The sequence below is a fragment of the Vitis vinifera genome, chromosome 18 (assembly GCF_030704535.1).
Source record: "Vitis vinifera cultivar Pinot Noir 40024 chromosome 18, ASM3070453v1".
Taxonomy (NCBI): domain Eukaryota; kingdom Viridiplantae; phylum Streptophyta; class Magnoliopsida; order Vitales; family Vitaceae; genus Vitis; species Vitis vinifera.
In genome coordinates this window covers 4,058,338-4,081,281 of record NC_081822.1, presented here as the reverse complement: position 1 = coordinate 4,081,281, position 22,944 = coordinate 4,058,338, and the positions used below count along the sequence as shown (strand labels likewise).

At 34.2% G+C, this 22,944-nt stretch overlaps 2 protein-coding genes across 8 annotated transcripts; both read right to left on the bottom strand.

Annotated features, from left to right (window-relative positions):
- Positions 1-9,504: 9,504 nt before the first annotated feature.
- On the bottom strand, positions 9,505-12,397 carry LOC109121688 (sulfate transporter 1.2-like). Its single transcript, XM_059735062.1, has 6 exons — positions 12,374-12,397; positions 12,170-12,250; positions 11,233-11,373; positions 10,614-10,804; positions 9,885-9,970; positions 9,505-9,776 (listed from the first exon to the last, which is right to left on the bottom strand). The coding sequence occupies exons 1-6, from the start codon at positions 12,395-12,397 to the stop codon at positions 9,505-9,507; spliced, it is 795 nt and encodes a 264-aa protein (XP_059591045.1).
- Positions 12,269-19,497, bottom strand: LOC100233023 (sulfate transporter). Of its 7 annotated transcripts, NM_001281021.1 has the most exon segments (25): positions 12,273-12,682; positions 12,849-12,925; positions 13,034-13,119; positions 14,170-14,243; positions 14,246-14,281; positions 14,283-14,314; positions 14,316-14,327; positions 14,329-14,340; positions 14,342-14,360; positions 14,460-14,464; positions 14,466-14,477; positions 14,479-14,488; positions 14,491-14,499; positions 14,501-14,505; positions 14,507-14,746; positions 15,097-15,223; positions 15,332-15,448; positions 15,563-15,676; positions 15,769-15,834; positions 15,962-16,136; positions 16,310-16,517; positions 16,616-16,664; positions 16,760-17,116; positions 17,421-17,540; positions 18,893-18,964. In NM_001281021.1, coding segments are annotated over 23 exon segments (1,965 nt in total). In that variant the 5' UTR covers positions 17,096-17,116; positions 17,421-17,540; positions 18,893-18,964; the 3' UTR covers positions 12,273-12,538.
- Between the last annotated feature and the right edge of the window lie 3,447 nt (positions 19,498-22,944).

Genomic DNA, 22,944 nt, shown 5'->3' with positions numbered 1-22,944 from the left:
ATCTCATATCTTATAACAAAAATGCTAGTCCCTTTTTAAAATTTAAAAATAAACAAAAATTATAGAAAACAAAAAATATTAAATAATATTTGTTTGGATACACCACCAACTTTTTCATCTTTAAAATAAAAATCTAATATAATATAAGATATAGAGGTGCAACTTGAGTGGTTTGATACAACCTAACCCAATCTGAATTGAACTGATGTTATGGACAACTCGAGTAATCATTTTTTAATGCTTAAGTTGGATTTGAGTTAAAATTTTCATCTTGAACTCAATTTGAGTTGAGTTTGAGCTAAGTTTTGAATAATCGGAGTCTAACTTAAACCTAATTTACTATTTTAGAATATTTATGATACATATTGTCTTAAATAATAATATTTATTTTCTTTTTCCATTTTTATGAAAAATATCAAATTATATTATATGATATATTTTTTATTTTTAAAATATATAAATTTATGTTTGTTCTTTCATTGATATCTTGAGATTTTGTTTCATTTACCATTTAAATTTTCATAGAAATATATTAAAAAAGTTTTTTAAAAATATATTGTAGTTGGATTTTAAATTATGTAACCCGAGCAACTTGAAGTCAACCTGATTAACCCGAATCTAAATAGATCAACTCGATTCTAATTTGAATAACCCGAATTGAACATCAAGCATTAAAAAACAATATTGGGATTGGGTTGAGCTCGAGTTGGTTATTTCTTAATTTCGGTTAGACTTATGTTAGTCATCAACCCGACAAACCAATCAAAATTGCAACCCCAATAACATTTATATATAAAAATTATTAAAGACTTTTATTAAAAAAAATTAAAGATTTTGAGATATAAAAAAAAAATTATTATCTCAAATTTTAGAATTTATTTTAGGGGGAAAAAAGTATTATTTCTTATAAAATATTCTATTTTTAGATAAAATTTATTTATCTTAAGAAAAAATATATATACTCTTTACATCTAAACAAACACTTAGACTATATTTGATCCATATAAAATATTAAGAAAAAAAAATTAAAGAAAAATAATTTTATCATGTTTTACCTCATTATGAAAAATATAAAAGAAAATCAAACATAATTAAATTTAGTTAAAACTTTATATTTATTTTTAAATTTTTTAATATTTATATAATAGAAGAAAGTTAGTGGAACGAGTTTGAAAAAGTATATAAAAATAATTTATTAAGTTTAATTATTTTTTATTACATTTTTTGTTCTTCTAATTTTCCTTTCTAAATCTTCTCATATTTTCCCTTTACTCATTCAGAATCAAACATAACCTTAGGAAACACTTAAAACACCAAAAGCCAATGATTTCCAAATTCTCGTATCAAGCTATTTTTTAAACCTAGAGGAATTCTTTAGTACCATTATTCAAATAAGGACAAACTCCCCTTAGACTAGTATAATTTTTAAAACAAAATTTGATTACTAAAGGTAGAAACAAAAAGAGAACAATAATTGGGTCTAGTTTCAATATATATTTTTTTTGTTTTTTTAAAATAGAAAGTTTTATACTAAAATTTAAAAAAATTATGCCAAAAGTATACGCTTATGTTGTATTTTTTTTAAAAAAAAAATAAATAAATTTGAGTTAACAATTTTTTATTTTTTATTTTTTTAAATCTTAGACTTTAAAAACATATATAAATCAAAAGTAACAGGGAGTGGTAGAGTAAAATAGAGAGGAACAAATTAAAAGAGTAGAAAAATTGAGAGAGTATCACACTTCAATTTTGGCAGGTAGATAGATCCAAATGCATACTGAAATTACTTCATTGCATACAAAATTGAGAGACAAGGGTTTCCTTTTTTCCTGTTCAAGGATCATAATATATGTTACGAAATCTACCTTACAGAAAAATTTAACGTGACAGCATCACATTATGTACTCTTTTGGAACTAATTCACGCTACCATGTATAGTACCTGCCTAGAGATCACCTGAATGGAAGTCCCGTAGTTGATGTGCAGTTGGTTCTGGCAAATCCTGGGCAAGTGGTGATTGACAAGCTACATGCATCCAAGTTTGCAGATACGATGCGGCCGTATCGTATCTGCAAACTTGGATGTATGTAACTTGTCAATAACCACTTGGCGCAGGATTTGCCGGAACTAACTGCACATCAAAATGGGGACTTCCATTCAGGTAATCTCTAGTCAGGTACCATATATAGTAGCATGAATTATTTCTAAAAGAGTATATGATGTTTTTTTATGAAGTAGATTTCATAACATACTGTGACTTTAGTATAGGTGTATTCCTCAGAAGACTTCTGTGTAATTCCCAAAGCAAGGATGCCACCGGTGTCTGTCGATTACAATTGCCACAGATGTGAAGCGACATGGGTTTAAGCATGGACTAACACAACATGATTGCTCATAAAAAACTGGGATCTGGGAAATTAGTAAAATAATTTGCTTACTAGACAAAAAACTATGCTCTTGGTAGGTTTGCTGGTTTCAACTTTTATTCCCTCATCAGTCAGCCATCTCAATATCCTGCAAGGAATTAAAAGAAAATTTCAGAAATGGTGAACTCAACTTAGGTGGTGGAGCAGGGGTGTGTCCATTCTACTGGTTTTCAAGTACCAAGCCTCTAAACCATGGAAACAGCACATCCATATTGTTCTAACTATCCCACCTTCTTATTTTGTTGCTCACTGACAGAAAAACAAAAATGAAATTCCACTTGATCTTGTTCGATTCTCATCTCATCTATAATATTTTTGCAAAGTTCCACTTCATCTTAGTGGGATTGGAATCTCATCTATATTTTTTCAATTCTCAACTGCTTGGTGCTTCTTTGGTCAAAAAGATTCACAAGTGGGACCAGCACTAACTCAGGCACAAACTCTACATATCTTTCAGATAAGTTTGAATCAAATCGTCCTAAAACCAAACCTTGGAATCAAGGCCCTTGAAAGATCCAATTTCAACAGATGATTCTTTGAAATTGCCTAGATACTGTTGGTTTCTTTCTTTCAGTTTCAAAAGTTCATTGAGAAAATTACAAGATTTGATGGTAGTTACCAGGAAGGCTAAAAGGATCCGCAACCTTCCTTGATGAAGTTAAAATTGGAAAAGTATTTGCAGAATCAATTCTCACACTTAACAAAGCCTGGAGTCTTATTGGTTGCCTCTAGATATCGTTGGATGTTCCTGTAACAGTTGTTCCAGGGAGCCTCCCAAGAATTGCACTCCATGGCCTTGTAACTTTGTAGGAGGATTTTGGCAAAGGATATGGAAACCTACTATAACAATAGGTGAGAACATATTCAAGGCAATTAGGCCAATCACATATACTAGACAAATAAGACTTTTAAGGTAGCAGATATCCTGATCCTTTACCACTCCTACAGAAATTTTGTGTACAGTGGTCGAAATTAGAGACTCTTATAGTGTACTTTGCAAATAGAAGGAAACCCCAAAAGCTCGCCCTGGTGACTAGAGTCTGCCAGTTTCACTGCAAAAATGTTGGACATGAGATTCAGTAACTTCTGTTAAAAAGGAAAAGAATGGAAAGAGAGATTACTTCATGATAAACTGAGCCCCATGCTGAGCGCATTACAGAAATAATCAGTTTTCTTTATGCACTTCTGGATGCCAAGAAGACCTTTGAGCTGTTGGAAGGCAATTTTCATGGCAGATCATGCATAAAACCAGGAGTAGCAGCATGGGATAAGAAATTGATCCAATCTGAGAACTAAGACAAACCACCATTGTTTTATCATAGAAAACTGAAATCTGGAGGCCTTTAAAAGGGCTGGAACAATAATATAAAGAAAACCTAAGGTCATATAAAGGAGGCTCTCACTCTCACTCTCAGTCCCTTCCTTCCTCTGTATGAGCCCTACTGCTATTGCAGGGATTGCAGAAAGGAGGCCGAGTACTGCTGAGCAAAGCACTTACAGATGCATGTGTTGATTGCCTTAGAAACCCAAGTGTGGCTTGGGTGGTCCAGCAAAAAATGTATCTGCCAATGCAAGCCACCAAAACTCAGCTGCATTTTTTGTGGGTCAATTGCTCTTCCTGAATTTGAGTTCCCAACGAGAGATACAACATAACAAACCGGTCATATAGTTGAGTCTTTAAATTGCCTATGAAGGCATAAACCAATAGTGGTACAAGGTTGGCGTCTGTAAAAGTTTAGAATAGGAAGAGTAAATTATCAGAACAAAATCCCAAGAAGAGTAAGGTGCCCATTAGTAGCATGGAACTTGCATAATACAGTCTATACCGAGGATCCAAATTTGCAAGTTTGACATACCTGATATCCTGTTTTTTCAGTTAGTGAATTATTTGAATTCAACAGAAAATATGTGGGATTTCTTTCTTGTTATTTAAACTGCTTTTAATTATCTAATCTACCTGAGGAATGCAGAGATTGCAATGTTGAGTCCTGCAGTGAGATCCCCTATGAACTTAGGTTGTAGCCTCTCTATTCAAGAATGGTTAAAATAGCCAGGATAAATAGGATATGAACTTTTGAGACTTAGGTTGATCCTTGAAAGGACAAAAAGAATCATCTGCCAAAAACGTATTCTTCAGTGGCTTTGAATTCCTTGAAGAGGTGTTGGCTATGGGCAACTCCGACCCTGGAATGTATGGCAAGTTCTGTGTGCGGCTGATTGATGATGACGGGCTTCAGACGACAATTTCTTTGTTTCTGGACCCTCATTAGCTGAATGACCCATCAAAGATGAGGACTATTAATTACTTGTAATGCATGGAAAAACAGAAAGATAACCATGAGACTGAAAGAAAGGAATGTTTATTTCTAAACTGCACTCAACCAAAAAGAATATTATTATTTTGTACAAACAAACCATCAGGGCCATTAGCTATCATCTCAAGACGCTGTATGTATCTGGAATTCATAAAGAATCAAAGCTACTAACATAACAATTAATATGGAACTCCGTTCAACTGACTGCAGGGTTAGTCAAGAGAATTGAAACCAACCCAGATGAATCAAAAGAGGCATGGAAAGGAGGGTTGGATGGTTAAGGCCTAGAAAGTGCAGAGCCATCTTGAAGGCGAAAGGAACCTAGAGCTCTTGCTTATATAAGTTCTGAAAGCCTGAAAGGAATTGGCATTCAAACCTGTTGAATTTTGACTTAGTATTTGCTGGAATTTGAATTTTGAATATTGCAGCTGGAGTCTTGCACAAAATCTGCAACATCTAGATATTTTCTTATTTTTATTTGGTCAAGATTTGATTTCTATTTTATAGGAAGTAGTTGTTCATCATCTAGTAGCTTGATTTTCTGCTATTCTAATGTCATTTAAGTTACAAGTTCATGTATAAATTCAGCATTCTTCAATCAATAAAATAAGTTCCAGCAGCCCAAAAATATATTTTTTGTATAAGTATTTAATCTTATACCAACAAAGTGGTATCAGAGCCATAGTTATCTTGAGGGGCCAGTGAGGTGAGAACCCAAACACCTTCTAAAATCATATAGCAATGGAAGAGTCAAGTCTCACAGTTGCACCATCAATTCTTGATGGAGACAATTATGAAACTTGGGCTGTTAGAATGACAGTTCATCTACAAGCACTTGATGTTTGGGAAGCAGTTGAAGAAAATTATGAAGTTCCTCCCCTGGGAGCCAATCCAACTGTGGCTCAAATGAAGTTGCATAAAGAAAGAAGGACAAGAAAGGCTAAAGCGAAAGCTTGCTTGTTTGCTGCAGTTTCACCATCAATTTTCATCAAAATCATGAAAATTGATTCAGCTGCAGAAATTTGGGAGTATCTCAAGGAGGAATACAAAGGAGATGAAAGAATCAAGAACATGCAGGTGATGAACTTGATTCGAGAATTTGAAATGAAGAAAATGAGGGAGTCTGATGCTGTTAAAGACTATGCTGCACAACTTCTTTCAATAGCAGACAAAGTTAGGCTGCTTGGAAAAGAATTTTCCAATGAGAAGATTGTTCAAAAGATATTGGTTACACTTCCTGAGAAATATGAAGCTACAATTTCCTCTTTGGAGAATTCAAAAGATCTGTCAACTATTAGCTTGACAGAATTATTACATTCCTTGGAGGCTGTGGAACAAAGAAGACTCATGAGACAAGGAGATACTACAGAAGGAGCATTTCAAGCAAGAATGCAGAAAAATGCAGGCCATAAAAATGGAAAGATGAACAACAACAAGCCATGCAGCAACAACCAGAAAAATGGAGTTTTTCCACCTTGTCCTCATTGCAAGAAGACAAATCATTCTCCACAAAAATGTTGGTGGAGACCAGATGTGAAATGCAACAAGTGTGGTAAACAAGGACATGTGGAGAGGATTTGCAAAAATCAACAACAGGAAGAAACTAGTGCAGCAGTTGACTATTGCCAGGAGGAGCAATTGTTTGCAGCAACGTGTTTTGCTAATAAAAGCACCTCTGAAAGCTGGCTTGTGGATAGTGGTTGTACAAATCACATGACAAATAATCAAGATCTCTTTAGAGAACTTGATAGAACAACTATTTCCAAAGTCAGAATTGGAAATGGTGAGTATATTCCAGTGAAGGGCAAAGGAACGGTTGCTATCGAAAGCCAAACAGGTTTGAAACTCATTTATGATGTTTTGTTTGTGCCTGACATTGACCAAAACTTACTCAGTGTTGGACAGCTCGTTGAGGAAGAATTTAAAGTTTATTTTGAAGATAGGAATTGCATTATCAAGGATGCTGAAGGCAAAGAGGTGTTCAACATAAAAATGAAGGGCAAAAGTTTTGCCTTGAATTTACTGGAAGATGAGCATACTGCTATTTTACAACAAGATAGCACAACAATGTTTTGGGACAGAAGGGTCGAGCACTTTCATCATGATGATGTGCTCTACATGAAGAAAAATCAAATAGTTGAAGGACTTCCTGACTTAGAAAAAGATCTTCCTATATGTGCTACTTGTCAATATGGGAAGCAAACTAAACTTCCCTTTCCAAAGAAAATATCCTGGAGAGCAACCCAAAAACTGCAACTGGTGCATACTGATGTTGGTGGATCTCAAAAAATGCCATCCTTGAAATGGAATGCAAACAATGTTTGGTGGATCTCAAAAAATGCCATCCTTGAAATGGAATGCAAACAATTTTGGGCTAAAACTGCAAGTAGAGCAGTATATTTTCTGAACATATTGCCAACAAAAGTGTTAAAGAAGCAGACCCCTTTCGAAGTTTGGTTTGAGTGTCTACGTGCAAGACTTGGAGTTTGCATCTACGAAGTCAAGGAGGAGTGTTGAATTTTGACTTAGTATTTGCTGGAATTTGAATTTTGAATATTGCAGCTGGAGTCTTGCACAAAATCTGCAACATCTAGATATTTTCTTATTTTTATTTGGTCAAGATTTGATTTCTATTTTATAGGAAGTAGTTGTTCATCATCTAGTAGCTTGATTTTCTGCTATTCTAATGTCATTTAAGTTACAAGTTCATGTATAAATTCAGCATTCTTCAATCAATAAAATAAGTTCCAGCAGCCCAAAAATATATTTTTTGTATAAGTATTTAATCTTATACCAACAAAACCAGTTAGAACCACCAGTTAGGTCGAACAAAGTTGACATTAATAGCCTAATTATTGGTGTAAGCAAGTGATCATCTCCTTCGGAGTTTTGCTTTGTTTGCAGAGCAAAACATTTAGCCTGAGAGGGAGAGGTGTTACTTGGAGTACATGTGGTTGGAAAATCAGAGCAGGCATCAAGTCTAGAACGATCAAGAAGAAACCAAGAGAGAATTGAGAGCAGAAACCAAACTGTAAACTCAATATTTATCGGGTTGAGGCATGACAATGCACCATCCTTGAAGTAAATCCCCTCCTAAGAGATGATGTCCCAATGAAACAGGAAAGCTGGCGTGAAGTAGTCGTACAATCAGATCATCCCTACAAGAGAGGTTAGGATCAAATAAACCAAAACCCAGAAACTTAATCTACTTTTTATATTATCTGTTCATGAAAAATGCTACAATAAAGTCTCCATCTGATCTTGAAATGCCTTTGAGCCTTTGACGAACATGGCAATATCTCGTACTCCGCGACATGTGTGCAACAATATTTTAATACCAAAAATAGTTGATCTCTTCTTATTTGAATATTAATCATTATTCTTGAATGATTTTATTATAACATATTTATCATATTCTAGACTTTTGAAACTTTGATTTGTTTTAATATATGTTAATTTGGAAGACCCTAATTGAAATATTTTTTAACCAAAATGAGAATATAGTTTATGGAGTTTTCATCTATAATCCATTTTTATTATCCAAACATCCCTTTGACCAAAGTCAGTTATATAGAGTTAGAAGCCAAAATATATAGTTGCTATGGTCAAAAGGTTATCATATGTAGGCATCATTTCAATCTTATCAACAAAATAACCCTCTTGATGTCACATAAAATATTTATTTTTATTAGAAAATTACGTGAATGCGTAGTCATCACTGCAGTAGTCCTCTTGGCTGATCATTGGTGGGCTTAATTTATTGAGAAACTTAAAGACAAACATGAATGCATCTGGCCGCATTTGCGGCTAGGTTCATGGATCATCTTGTTGCGGTGCTGCTTTTCACTTTAAGCCATATCCAGATGCAAGGTAAAGGTTTCTTATTTTACCTTACAATTAGCTCACATGTAAGTGAAAATTAAGTCTGCAAAGGATATATTTTAATAAGCTTGATGATCTGAACATAATCAAGCAGTTAAGATGTATCAGCTTTTTGTTGAACAGTAGTTCTTGATAATCAATCTGTGATCATCTCATAAATGAGATATGCATGTATACTGTTGTCATATATAATAAGCCTCTTTCCCTCTTATTCCTTCTTCTAGTATCCCTCATTGGTTCATCATTGAATCATTGAAATTTTGATGACATTGAATGAGTGCTGGAATTTTATTTTTTTTCCACAAATTTTTGAAACTGACGCAAGCTTTTAAAAGCATTTGGTGGCAATGGAGTAGGTGGTGAGGATCAAAATTTGCAATTATTGCCATCATGTTTATGGGCCCTACTACAATGTGGACATTTTTGGATGACAGCCTTGAGGGTTTGATGACCTCTGCAACATTTGATGCTTTTGGGTGTGGCGGATGCAACTGAAATTTGATCCAAAATTGAGAAACACTGGTTTCTTTCTTTTTCTTTTTCTTTTTTCTTTCTGCTGAAAGGGAAAATGATGCAAAAAAGATAAGGAGAAAAGATAGGGACCATCCACCCACTCAGCCACCTGCATGGTGACCCCACCCACCACGGATCAGACCATGAGCTCCCTCTTTCTTCAGCTTCAACACTATATACAGATGCCAGTCTCATTTCTCTCTATTGCATTATTTTCCTTTTTTTCTGTTTCTGCTTTTGGAACACCTTAAAGGCTTAAACTTCCTCTCCCAACTTGGGAGAGCAGGTTACGACAGCATCTCCAACCGTGAGAAAGATCTTGTCCGCGCCGATCTCATCTGCGAACTAGGATGCATGTAGCTTGTTGATCACCACTTGCCCAGGATTTGCCAGAACCAGATGCACAACAACTGGGAGCTTTCAATCAGGTAATCTCTAAGCTCATACAATATATAATAGACATGAATTGTTTCCAAAGAGAACGTAATGTGATTCTGCGTGTTAAGTTTTTTACAAAGTAGATTTTTCGAAACATATAGGGCAATTAGCGTGGATGTATTTTCTTTGACATCTCTCTTTAGGAGACTCCTGTGTAACTCTTCCAATGCATGGATGCCACTGGTGTCTATGTCAGTTACAGCTGCAACAAACATGAGAGCATACATGAGAACGGGAATAAGCATGGAAAAACACAACATGCTTGTCAATAGAAAACTGGGGTCTAGGAAATTGGCAAAAATTTGCTTACGGGACATCTCAACAATCAAAAACTGGACTCTTGGTAGGTTGGCTTCTTTCAACTGTTCTTCCTCATCAGTCAGCCATCTCAGTATCCTGCAAGGAATTTGATACTTTCGAGCATAAGAAAACCTGTTGGAAGGGCTAAATTTAGGGGCGTATTAGATAGTTGGATAAGGGCTAGATTAGAGATTCATGGATAAGGGCTGGTACCCCATACACCATTCCACCAATTTTTAAGTACTGAGCCTCTAGACAATGAAAACATGTCCAGATTGGTCTAACGATCCCACCTTCCTATTATGTTGCATAATCAAAAGAGAAATATTGGGCATAGAATAAACATGTACTTCACTGAAATGAAACCATACAATGATTATTATTTTCTTGCTGTTATGTTTAACTTCTGGAATATTCTACTTCACCTTCTTGGATTCTCAACTTATATATAATCTTTTTTTAAATTACCACTTTATCCTAGTGGGATTGAGATCTCATCTATAATTTTCTAAGTCTTAACTCTCTGGTGCTTCTTTGGTCAATTACAATTTACAAGTGGGACCAGCACTAATTCAGGCACAAACTCCACATCAGTCCTCATCAAAAATTCCAATTTCAATTGGTGATTCTCAGAAATTGTGTAGACAACGAGTTGGTCGCTTTCTTTCAATTTCAGAAGTTCATCAAGAGATTGAAAAGGTTTGAAAATAATAACAGGCAGGGTAAAAGGGATCCACACCTTTCCTTGACATAGATAGAATTGGAAAAGTAGATTGCAGAATCAACCCTCACAATTAACAATCCTGGAATTTTAGTTGCCTCTGGATATTGTTGGATGTTCCTGTAAACGGTTGTCCTAGGGAGCCTCCCAAGAATTGCAGTCCGTGGCCTTGTAAATTGTAGGAGGATCTTGGCAAAGGATATGGAAACCTGCCATAACAATAGGTGAAACAGATTCAAGACAAGTAGATCGGTAACATGGACTAGACAAATAGGACTTCAAGGTAGCAGATATCCTGATCCTTTGCCGCAATTAAGAGACCAATCTCAACAGAGGAAAAAACCACGCCAAAGAAAGCTCCCATGCAAGCAACAAAATCAAATTTATCAATCTTCCATATCAGAATTGCTGCCTCATAGTCAATTAGGCCAATCACAGCAGATATAATGATGGAAGCAAGAATGGCATTTGGGGTGTATTTGAAAAGAGGTGTGATGAATTCCAAGGTTAGAAAAACAACACAGGACATCACAATGTTAGAGACTGTAGTTTGGCATCGGGCCATGTAGTTTACGGCTGAACGAGAGAAGGAACCTGCAAAGAAAAGAGTAGGTCTGATTTGTTATACAACACTAACCATTCTTACATCACTTGTTGCCACATAGCAAGAAGTCATTGAACCAACAATATTCATTGCTCCTAGGGCCACCATTTCTTTGTTTCCATCCAGTTGATAGTCCTTCATGGAAGCAAATGTTCTGCCAATTGCCACGGCTTCCTGACATACATCAAAACCCCCACATCATTCATTTTATCACTGTTATTACTTACTACTATTTTGAGTCACCTTCAATCTTTTTCAAGTTTAAGAATGGATTGTTCTAGGCAAGATGTCACCTTTTCAAACTTATTAACATAATAATCCTCTTCATGTCATATAAGAGTCACATAAAATTTTTATTTTTATTTTTATTAGCAAAGTTAAGTGAATGCGTAGTTCATCACTGCAGCAGTCCTCTTGGCTGATCTTTGGCGGGCTTATTTTATCGAGAAACTTAAGACAAACATGAATGCATCTGGCGGCATTTGCAGCTAGGTTCATGGATCATCTTGTTGCGGTGCTACTTTTCACTTTAAGGCATATCCAGATGCAAGGTAAATTTTGCTTTGGTTCATTCGTCTCTCATTTTCCCTTGCAATTAGCTCACATGTATGTGAAAATTAAGTCCGTATGTTTTAATAAGCTTGATGATCTGAACATAATCAAGTAGCAAAGATGTATTAGCTTTTTGTTGAAAAGTAATTCTTGACGATCAATCTGTGATCATCTCATAAATGAGATATGCATGCATGATGTAATCATATATAGTGCCTCTTTCTCTTTTATGCCTTCTTCTAGTATCCCTCATTGGTTCATCATTTAATCATTGAAATTTTTATGACATTGAATGAGTGTTGGAATTTTTTTTTTTCCTACAAAATTTTGAAACTCACGCAAGCTTAAAAGCATTTGGTGGCAATGGAGTAGGCGGTGAGGATCAAAATTTGTAATTATTGATCATGGGTCCTACTACAATGTAGACATTTTTGGATGACAGCTTTTGGGGCTTGATGACCTCTGCAACATTTGATGCTTTTGGGCGTGGGGGATGCAACTGAAATTTGATCCAAAATTGAGAAATAACAGTTTCTTTCTTCTTCATTTTTTATGCTTAAAGGGAAAATGATGGAAAGAAAGACGAGGAAAAAAGAGGGGGACCATCCACGCACTCAACCACCTGTATGGTGACCCCACCCACCATGGATCAGACCCTGAGCTCCCTCTTTCTTCACTTCAACACTATTTACAGATGCCAATCTCATTTCTCTCTCTCTCTCACCCACATTGCATTATTTTTCTATTCTTTTCTTTTTTGTTTCTGCTTTTGGAACACCTTAAAGGCTTAAACTTCCTCTGCCAACTTGGGAGAGCAGGTTACGACAGCATCTCCAACCGTGAGAAAGATCTTGTCCTCGCCGATATCATCTGCGAACTTGGATGCATGAAGCTTGTCGATAACCACTTGCCCAGGATTTGCCAGAACCAGCTGCACAAAAACATGGGGGCTTTCAATCAGGTAATCTCTAAGCTCATACAATATATAATAGACATGAATTGTTTCCAAAGAGTACGTAATGTGATTCTGCCGTGTTAAGTTTTTTACAAAGTGGATTTTTTGAAACATAGAGGGCAATTAGTGTGGATGTATTTACTTTGACATCTCTCTTTAGGAGACTCCTGTGTAACTCTTCCAATGCATGGATGCCACTGGTGTCTATGTCAGTTACAGCTGCAACAAACATGAGAGCATACATGTGAATGGGAATAAGCATGGAAAAACACAACATGCTTGTCAATAGAAAACTGGGGTTTAGGAAATTGGCAAAAATTTGCTTACGGGACATCTCAACAATCAAAAATTGAACTCTTGGTAGGTTGGCTTTTTTCAAGTGTTCTTCCTCATCAGTCAACCATCTCAGTATCCTGCAAGGAATTTGATACTTTTGAGCATAAGAAAAGCTAGTGGAAGGGCTCAATTTAGGTTGTGGAGCAGGGGCGTATTAGATAGTTGGATAAGGGATAAATTAGATACTTGGACAAGGGCTGGTACACCATACACCATTCCACCGATTTTTAAGTACTAAGGGATTGTGTGGTAACTATTTTCAAAAATAGTTCTGAAAAATAGTTTTTTAAGGATAATTTTTTAAAATTGTTCTCTAATGTTTTATAGAACAAAAGTCTTTTTGAAAATATGAAATATTTTTAACCTATTTTTAATATTTTAAATATGTTTTAAAAATAGTTTTATGTTTAATATTTTATTTTTATTCATTCTACATGTTTGCATAATTATTTTTTAAAACAAACCTCAAAAAACAAGTGAATCCAACTGAAAACGCTTAAAAGATGTTATTTGAAAAAACGTTAATTTCTGTTTTTAAGAATAAAAAATAGAAAATAGAAAACAACTTTTTGTTAACAAATGTGTTTTCTTAATTTTTTGTTCTGGATAACAGAAAATTGTTATAAAAAAATAGTTGTTAAACAAGCCCTAAGCCTCCTATTATGTTGCATAATCAAGACAGAAATATTGGGCATAGAATAAACATATAATTTCACTAAAATTAAACGATAAACTGATTCTTATTATCTTGTAATTATGTTAACTTATGGAATATTCTATTCACCTTCTTGGATTCTTAACTTGTATATAATCTTTTTAGAAAGTACCACTTTAGTCTCATCTATAATTTTCTATTCTTAACTCTCTTGGTGCTTCGTTGGTCAATTACAATTTACAAGTGGGACCAACACTAATTGAGTCACAAACTTTACATATCCTCACTAAATAATTCTAGTTTTGCTAAAACCAAAACTTGAAATCAAAGTCCTCATCAAAGTTCCAATTTCTACCAGTGATTCTCATAAATTGTCTAGATAATGTTGGTCACTTTCTTTCAATTTCAGAAGTTCATCAAGAGATTGAAAAGTTCTGAAAATAATAACAGGCAGGGTAAAAGGGATCCATACCTTTCCTTGACGTAGTTAGAATTGGAAAAGTAGATTGCAGAATCAATCCTCACAATTAACAAGCCTGGAATTTTAGTTGCCTCTGGATATTGTTGGATGTTCCTGTAAACAGTTGTCCTAGGGAGCTTCCCAAGAATTGCAGTCCTTGGCCTTGTAACTTGTAGGAGGATCTTGGCAAAGGATATGGCAACCTGCCATAACAATAGGTGAAAACAGAATCAAGACAATTAGGTCGGTAACATGTACTAGAACAATAAGACTTCAAGGTGGCAGATATCTTGACCCTTTACCGCAATTAAGAGACCAATCTCAACAGATTTAAAAACCACACCAAAGAAGGCTCCCATGCAAGCAACAAAATCAAATTTATCAATCTTCCATATCAGAATTGCTGCATCGTAGTCAATTAGGCCAATCACAGCAGATATAATGATGGAAGCAAGAATGGCATTTGGGGTGTATTTGAAAAGAGGTGTGATGAATTCCAGGGTTAGGAATACAACACAGGACATCACAATGTTAGAGACTGCAGTCTTGCATCCGGCCATGTAGTTTACTGCTGAACGAGAGAAGGAACCTGCAAAGAAAAGAGTAGGTATGATTTGTTTAAAGTACTAACCATTCTTAGATCACTTTCTAGTACTGTCCAAATGCCAACCATTGAAAATGTCCCTGCTACATTTGACTCAATCAGAAGATTATAACTATCCAGTTGCTAGCCGTTTCTTTGTTGTAGGCTTATTCTGATCTACACTTCAAACAATTGTGATAAAGTGGCTGGTGGAAAATTTTAATTTATTTATTAGAACTTTCTTTGTCCTGAATTCTTTTGTGGATCAGCTATCGTCATCTCTTGCCATTACTTCACATGTATCATCATTCAAAATCAGATAGATTTCTATGAGCTTGTTTGTGTTTTCTTCTCACCTGTTGCCACATAGCAAGAAGTCATTGAACCAACAATATTCATTGCTCCTAGGGCCACCATTTCTTTGTTTCCATCCAGTTGATAGTCCTTCATGGAAGCAAATGTTCTGCCAATTGCCACGGCTTCCTGACATACATCAAAACCCCCACATCAAACAAAAATGGGATAGACAAGATTTAAGAGACAAAACTGATTATCAAAATTTTCTTGCAAACTGGGGTGGAATTGGCTTACCGTCAATGCTATCAAACCAGCCACAACACCAATTTTAAATCCTTTTAGGAGATAAACACCACTGAAATATATTTGACTTGCAGATGAAGGATTGATTCCTTTATCTATGTGTTTCACCTTCATACATCAAAAGAAGTATTGAGTTCTACTATCACTGTTATTACTTACTAATATTGTGATCATGTTTTAAGCAATCAGGGGAAGGACTATAATAAAAGTAAGTGCACTCACAATTTGAACACCTTTCTTATCTGCACGGGTAATGTACACGAAGAAGGTAGACAGAATAACTGATATCAATGGAGCAATTGCAGGTACCCAGAAAAATTTCTTGTTCTTCTTTCCCTGTTCCTCAAATCACGCGAGAATCAAGGAAAAAAACTTAAAACTCCCACAGATTTTTAGGGTGCATATTGATCAAAATTAAGGACTCTTACAATGTACTTAGCAAATAGAAGAAAACCCAAAAAGGTAGCCCCAATGACTATAGTCTGCCAGTTCCACTGCAAATATGTTGTGGATGTAAGATTCAGTAACTTAGGCTAAACCAAATATCTCGGATTTAACCAAGAGGTTGAACCCCTATAAAGAGGGAAAAAAAAAAGGAATGGAAATGGAAGGCGAGATTACCCCGTGATGAACTGAGGCCCATACTGAATGCATTACAGAAATAATATCAGTTTCCTTTGTGAAATTCTTGATGCCAAGAAAACCTTTAAGCTGTTGGAGGGCTATTGTAATCGCAGCTCCACCCATAAAACCAACAATGGCAGCATGGGATAAGAAATCGATCAAGAAACCTAATCTGATAACAAAACCAAACCACCATCATTTTATCATTGAGAACTGAAAGCTGGAAGCCTTTAAAAGAGATGGAACAATGATATAAACGATGCAAAACCATAAGGAAGAAACAATTAAGATATAATTTCCCTCTGAGGCTTCAAATTACTTCAAGTAGATACTTTTTCTGATTACCTAAAAAATCCAAGTGTGGCTTGTGTGATCCCAGCAAAAAATGTAGCTGTGAATGCAAGCCGCAGATACTCTGCTGGATTTTCTGTGGGATCAATCTCTGCCCGAAGCAGACTTCCTAGTAAGAGAGACACCACAGCAACTGGCCCTATGGCTATGTCTCTTGAACTGCCCATGAAGGCATAAATCAGTGGAGGAACGAAGCTGGAGTCTGTAGAAGTTTAGAACAGGAGAGGAAATTACCACAACAAAATCCCAATAAGGCTAAATAGAAGGCAACATAGTGTTCTTAATTAATATGGAACTTACATAGCCCATACTGAGGTTCCAAAGATGCAAGTTTTGCATACCCGATATCCTGTTTTACCAGTTAGCAAATTATTAAAATGCAGTGGATAATAATGTGGGATTTGTTTTCTTTTTGTTTAAATCACTTTTAATCATCTAATCTACCTGAGGAATGCAGAGACTTGCAATGGTGAGTCCAGCAATGAGATCCCCTCTAAACTTAGTTAGGTTGTAGCTTCTCCCCCATTCAAGAATGGGGAAAATAGCCTGGATGCCTAGAATGAACTTCCGAGATTTAGATTGATCCTTGAAAGAGCGAAGAGGATCATCTGCAAAGAACGTCTCCTTCACTGTGGTTTTGAATTCCTTGAAGAGATTTTGCTTAGGGGGAACTCCCACCTTGTGCATGTACGGCAAGTTCGGCGTATGTCTGTGTGAGGATGACAGGCTACGAATGTCCTCTTTCGCTTCTGGCACCTCATCAGTTGAATGGGGCCCCATTGCAGACAAGGACTACTGAACCTGTAATGCATAAAAAATAGAAAGATAATCATGAACTGGGAAAAAGGATGCTTATTTCTAAACTGAGCCGATTAACATGGAGGAGTTTAAAACACTGCACTTAGGCAAGAAGAATGTCATAAGTTTCTACATGAAAACTAACATAGCCATCTGATTATAGTTTTAAACAGTTCTATACAAGGAAAACATATCATCTCAAAGACATTGCATGTAGCTGAAAAATTCATGAAGAATAAAAACTACTGATACAGCAGGCACGAGCTTTGTTCAACTGACAACGTTGGTGGAGAGAATTGAAACTAACCCCAGCAGAATCAAACGAGGCTTGGGAAAGGAGGGTTGGATGATTCGAGGCTTAGAAAGTGCCGACCCTTCTTGAGCATGAAAGGAAGGTGGAGTTCTTCCTTATATAAGTCCTGAATGCCTGAAAGGAATTACCAGTCAAACATGTTAGGTTGAATGAAAGACTTATCCACAGTGATAATCTATGAATTTGGATCCCTTAGAAGTCAGATACAAAATTGACAACTAACTTAAGGCAGATTAAAATATTGATAAAACCGACATATAGACTATTCAATAGCCTTATTATTGATGTAAGCAAGTGATCATCTCCCTCACGATATCTGAAATTGCAGAACAGTACATAGAGTCTGTGGGAGGTGTTGACTTGAAGTACATGTGGCGCATAGAATCAATACAGACAACCACCAAATTTTCCCTTCCTTTCCTATATTATGTTTTCTCCTTATAATCTTCTTGTAAAGTTCTTAAAGAGTATCAACTGGACAAACTCCCCAATGTATGGTGCTCCCGGGTGTTCAAAAAAATGAGACGCAACCCTCCCAACCATCACAAGTGATCATCCAACTTACCATTTTCAATTTTAAATGATTACTTGCACAAAAACATTGAATCATTCTGGTATCTTATTAGTGGCAACTTAATCAGATGAATATTTACTGCTTATAGGCACCACACCTATAAACAACCAGCCAAACGACAAAAAAGAAAACCTATACCACCCACTTCATTAAGAACAGGTTATTATTGAATTGACTGCCTTGTTTTGCATCTTGAAAAGAGCATTTTCTTACTGCAATTGACACAGAATACAGCAGCCGAGTGTGCAATAAAATTAAACAAAGCACCACAGAATCAAGTCATCCCTACCAGGATTTATAAGATGATAAAATGCTGAAATCAATAATCAACCATGTTGCTTTTTCTACTTTCAGAAACTGTGAAAATCAACTTGACTAAATCAATCAAACACCTCACCATTAACTAGTTGCTGATTACAACAATGATATTCGATTCTGAACCCACACTTTTATTTCTATTTTATTCATATACTCGGTTATATTAGAGCAAGTTAATATTATTCTTAATTTACATATTTATCTATTTGTTATATATTAGTTTGAATTATAATAGAATAAAATCTCGAATTTGAAACTATTAGTTTGAATTATAATAGGAATGGAGTTTGAATTATAATTGAATTCAAATGTATTTGTATATAAATAGCCATCGTCATCAATGAGAATAGATGCCATATTTTCTTTCTCTGGGTTCTACTTAAATGGCCTTTAGAAAAAATGGAAGATATGATAATAATCGACCTATCTGACTGCCACCCCCGCAACATAAATCATGAATTAAATGATCAAATGAAGCAAAACCCAGAAACTGAATAAGCTTTTTGTGAATGGGTATTTGGGCAATTTACATGATCTTTTCAGAACAAATGCTATAATAAAGCCTACATCTGACCTCGAAACGCTTTTCACGAAAGCCATTGATAGTGGAGGATACAATGATAGCTAGAAATGGTCGCCCCGCTTCATAAATCAACTTTAACACAAAAACCTCTTAAAACAAAGCAAACAAAGCAGGAAAAGAGGAAGAGAACAAATCACCCAAAAAGCTAAAAAGTAACACTTCTAAATTACCCTTTTGAAAAACAAGAATACCCAATATCAGCTATCACTTCAGCTGCCCACGATCGATGGTCCTTGAATTTCAGGAATATTTTAAAATATATATCAACCAATCCCCGCAGAAGATCACAGCGAACCCCGAATCCCGTCCAGGTTCAATGAACAGAAAGTTTCCCACCTCAGCCCTTCCGATTCTCTTTCGATTTGTGCCGTATAAAAAACTCCCTCATCGTCAGCCCAACCAAACCAAATATTTAAGCAAAATCAATCAAACGGAACGTTCCCAAAAAGGCGGTCTCCTCGTGCACACGTACAACTCTTAATACCCTGTTTGGTTGCAGAGAAAATGTGATACAGCCTGTTGGGACATGAAACAAGATTAGAAGTCTAAAACAAAGAGACCCTTCAGTGTATTTTAGATTTCCTTTCATTTGGAAGGCAAGTTGTAAGTTTGTAACGGTGTTAGTTAGGTTTGTGCCTTTTTGGAAGGCAGCGTCAGTAATGAAATTTTCAAACTGATGTTCCCACGTGGTTGACGAAAGTAAACGGTAGAGTGCCTTTCCAGCTGCCTTGTGGCCACGTGTCGCTTTCTTGGTCCCAACGGCCCCACATGTCCTTCTCCCACCGATGCCGACGTTGGCAAGGTCGAACCAGGCCGGGATCGCGACCCGATTCACTTACTCGGCCTCCGGAGTTGACTGTTGAGTTCCATTAGTTTAATCCGTAAAGAGGGAAAAAAAAAAAAAAAAAAACTTATATTTTTTATTACATAAATTTATTTTTCACTGTATTTTTTATTTGTTTATTTATTTCTTTTGCAAAACTAATATATATATATATATATATATATATATATATGTATTCTAATATATTTATTCCTTAATATATATAATTTTTTTCTATATTGAATAAAATAATATTATATTTTTTATTTTAAAAAATTAAACATTTTAATCATAAATATTATTAAAAAAAATAAAAATTACTACAATTTCGAAATAATACAAAAGAGATTTAAACTTTTTTAACATGAGTGTAATATAACTTTTATTTATTCAAATAAAAAAAAGTAAAAATATATTAGTTGTGGAACCTCTTTCATATATGGGATTTTTCTTTTTTTAAAAATAGTTTTTTTCTAAATAATGAACCAATCTAATGGATCCCTCTAAGGTTATAATTACTTTGTCAAATATTATGGGGAATATGAAAAAATGCTAATAACATATCATATTTTATATTTATTTGGAAAGGAAATAATATATTTTATTTCATCACTCAGACATATTTTGGTGACATATATTAATCAACCTTCTTTTTATATCCCTTGCATATATGGTATGTATATATTTCATATATTATAAATTTATTTTTTATCATGTTTTTCTATTTGTTTCTCTTCTTGGAAAATAAAAAAATCTTAATTAGAAAATTGTAAATTTATAGTTGATAAAATAAAAAATACATATATGTTTAATATATTGTAAAATAATATTAACATATTTATTACTTAATATATTCAAATTATTTTTATATATTAGATAAATAATATAATTATTAATAACAAATAAATAAAAAATTACTTATTAAATTGTAATCTTGAATATTAAAACTTGAAAATATACTAGGTGAGAAGCCTCTTCCATATAAGGCTTTTTTTAAATAATGGTTTGTAGATATGGATAATTCTTGGCACGTAGTTGGGTGAGTTAGACTTGAAATGGTGCACATGTAACGTGTATGAGCCGCATGGCTCGAATCGGAAAATGCCTTATTAGCTTCACCTTAGTTTAGAAATTATAACCTCCACTCTAACTTTCCCTCCCTACCTCTTATTGAGTCAGCTTATCCCATTTATTCTTTACTCAATTGATGAACTTTTGGGTCCAATAACCTTCCTAGGTCTGACTTGGTCTTTGTGATTCTGCTTTTCCTTCTCACTTTAATTGGCTTGATCTAAAGATTATTATCGATAATTGATGCTCTTCCATATAAGGATTTTTTAAAATAATGGTTGCTAGTGAGGTTATACTTGGTAGGATATAATATGAAATATGATAAATTATTTTATATAATATATTTTATTTCATACTTGATTGATGATAAAATAAAATAAGTTATTTCATAAATATTATACTTTATATTCAAATATAACATATGATAAGTAGTGAGATGTTTTATTTTATATTTTATACATAATATATGTTATTTTAATATTAAGATATTAAAGACATATATCTCATATATCGTAACTTTATTTCTCATGTACTTTTTTATTTGTTTATTTACTTATTTTACAAAACAAAAAAAATGACTTAATAATAATAATAATAAAACTTAGTGGGTGGTTAGCAAACCAACTTAATAACTTAAAGTAACTTAATAATTTAATTTAAATCATTAAGTATCTTTGGTAAAATAACTTAATTATATAACTTAAAATAAAAAACAACTTTAAATAATAAGTAAAAAGAATTAATTTATTTTTACTTTCATTTACCCTGATTTGTTTTATTATTTCATGACATCTAATATTACTTAACATTTTTTATCTTAATTATAATTTAAAAAAATAAATATGTCAATTTGATGATTTAAAATAAATTTTAAGTTAATTTTATCAAACAATCTTAATACTTAAAATAAAGATTAAGTAATAATTTTTAAGTTAACAATTTAAATATAATTTAATTTAAAATCAATTTAAATTATTAAATAATAAGTATTAAATTTTACTAAATACCCCTTTAATAAATAAATTACATACTAAATTTTAAACCATACATTAGTCTCAAATATATATAAAAGGAATTTAAAACATTTTAGTATGAAATATGTGTAAGTTGACTTTTGAGAATGAGACTAACGGATGTCCTCTTGACCTTGGTGCCTTATCAGCAACCCCAATACCATAGCCCACCTTCTTCCCAAACTAAGCTCTCAATTCATTCTCTTACAGAGATCTGAGACCCCAATGGTTGTTAGGAAACGTCAACTTACAGGTGAGAAAGGAAAGAGCAGAGACAACTTGTCTTTTGATAGGCGGATAAGGCCAATTTCATCCTCAATCATTTTAAAAAATAAAAATAAATAGAATAAAAATATTAAAAACAAAAGTCAGCCGCATTGCCGGTGTTTTGGACATATGGTTATACAGTGTGCTTCGGAATTTGATTGCTAAGTCAACTAGTTGGAAGGCCGGGGCCTCCTTGGACAAGAATATAATTTTTTCGAAGATACACGAATATCCTTATTTTTGTTTTGTTTTCAAACATATTTGTCTTTCCACGTAAGCATACCAACCAATATTATTATAATTATTATATGAAAACTTTTCAAATTCTTAACCGTTATCTTCAAAATTCTTCTAAGAGAAACAGCCAATAAACAAGCAAAAAATCCAAAAAGATCTGAAAGTCCATTTAGAGGGCTGGAATTTAGGCTCAGTCTTATTGGCTCTTAAAAAGGGGGAATGGCTTACAATAATACTTGGTAGCTTTCACGCCTTAGATATCCCCTAGCCTAAGAAAAAGCAAGTCTGAAGTAGATCAGATATGTATTAAGTTACTTCTTTTCAATTCTTAATTCTTATTCTAGAAGTTGGTAAACTAAAGGGATTGAGAAAATATTCTAATTGAAAATCACTGTCATGGTAGGATGGCTCTTTGCTCATACTATAGGCCAATGATCCAAACCCCTTCTCCATTAGTTTAAACCCAAAATGAGTCAACGTCTCCTCATTCCCTCTTTTCAACGAGATGGCATGATTTTATCATGCTAATTAGTCGGGCGTATCTAAGTGTATCTTTCTAGCATTAATGCATGATCATTCAAACATAAGTTATAGGTGGATTTATGATAAAATCATGATGAATTTAAAATTAA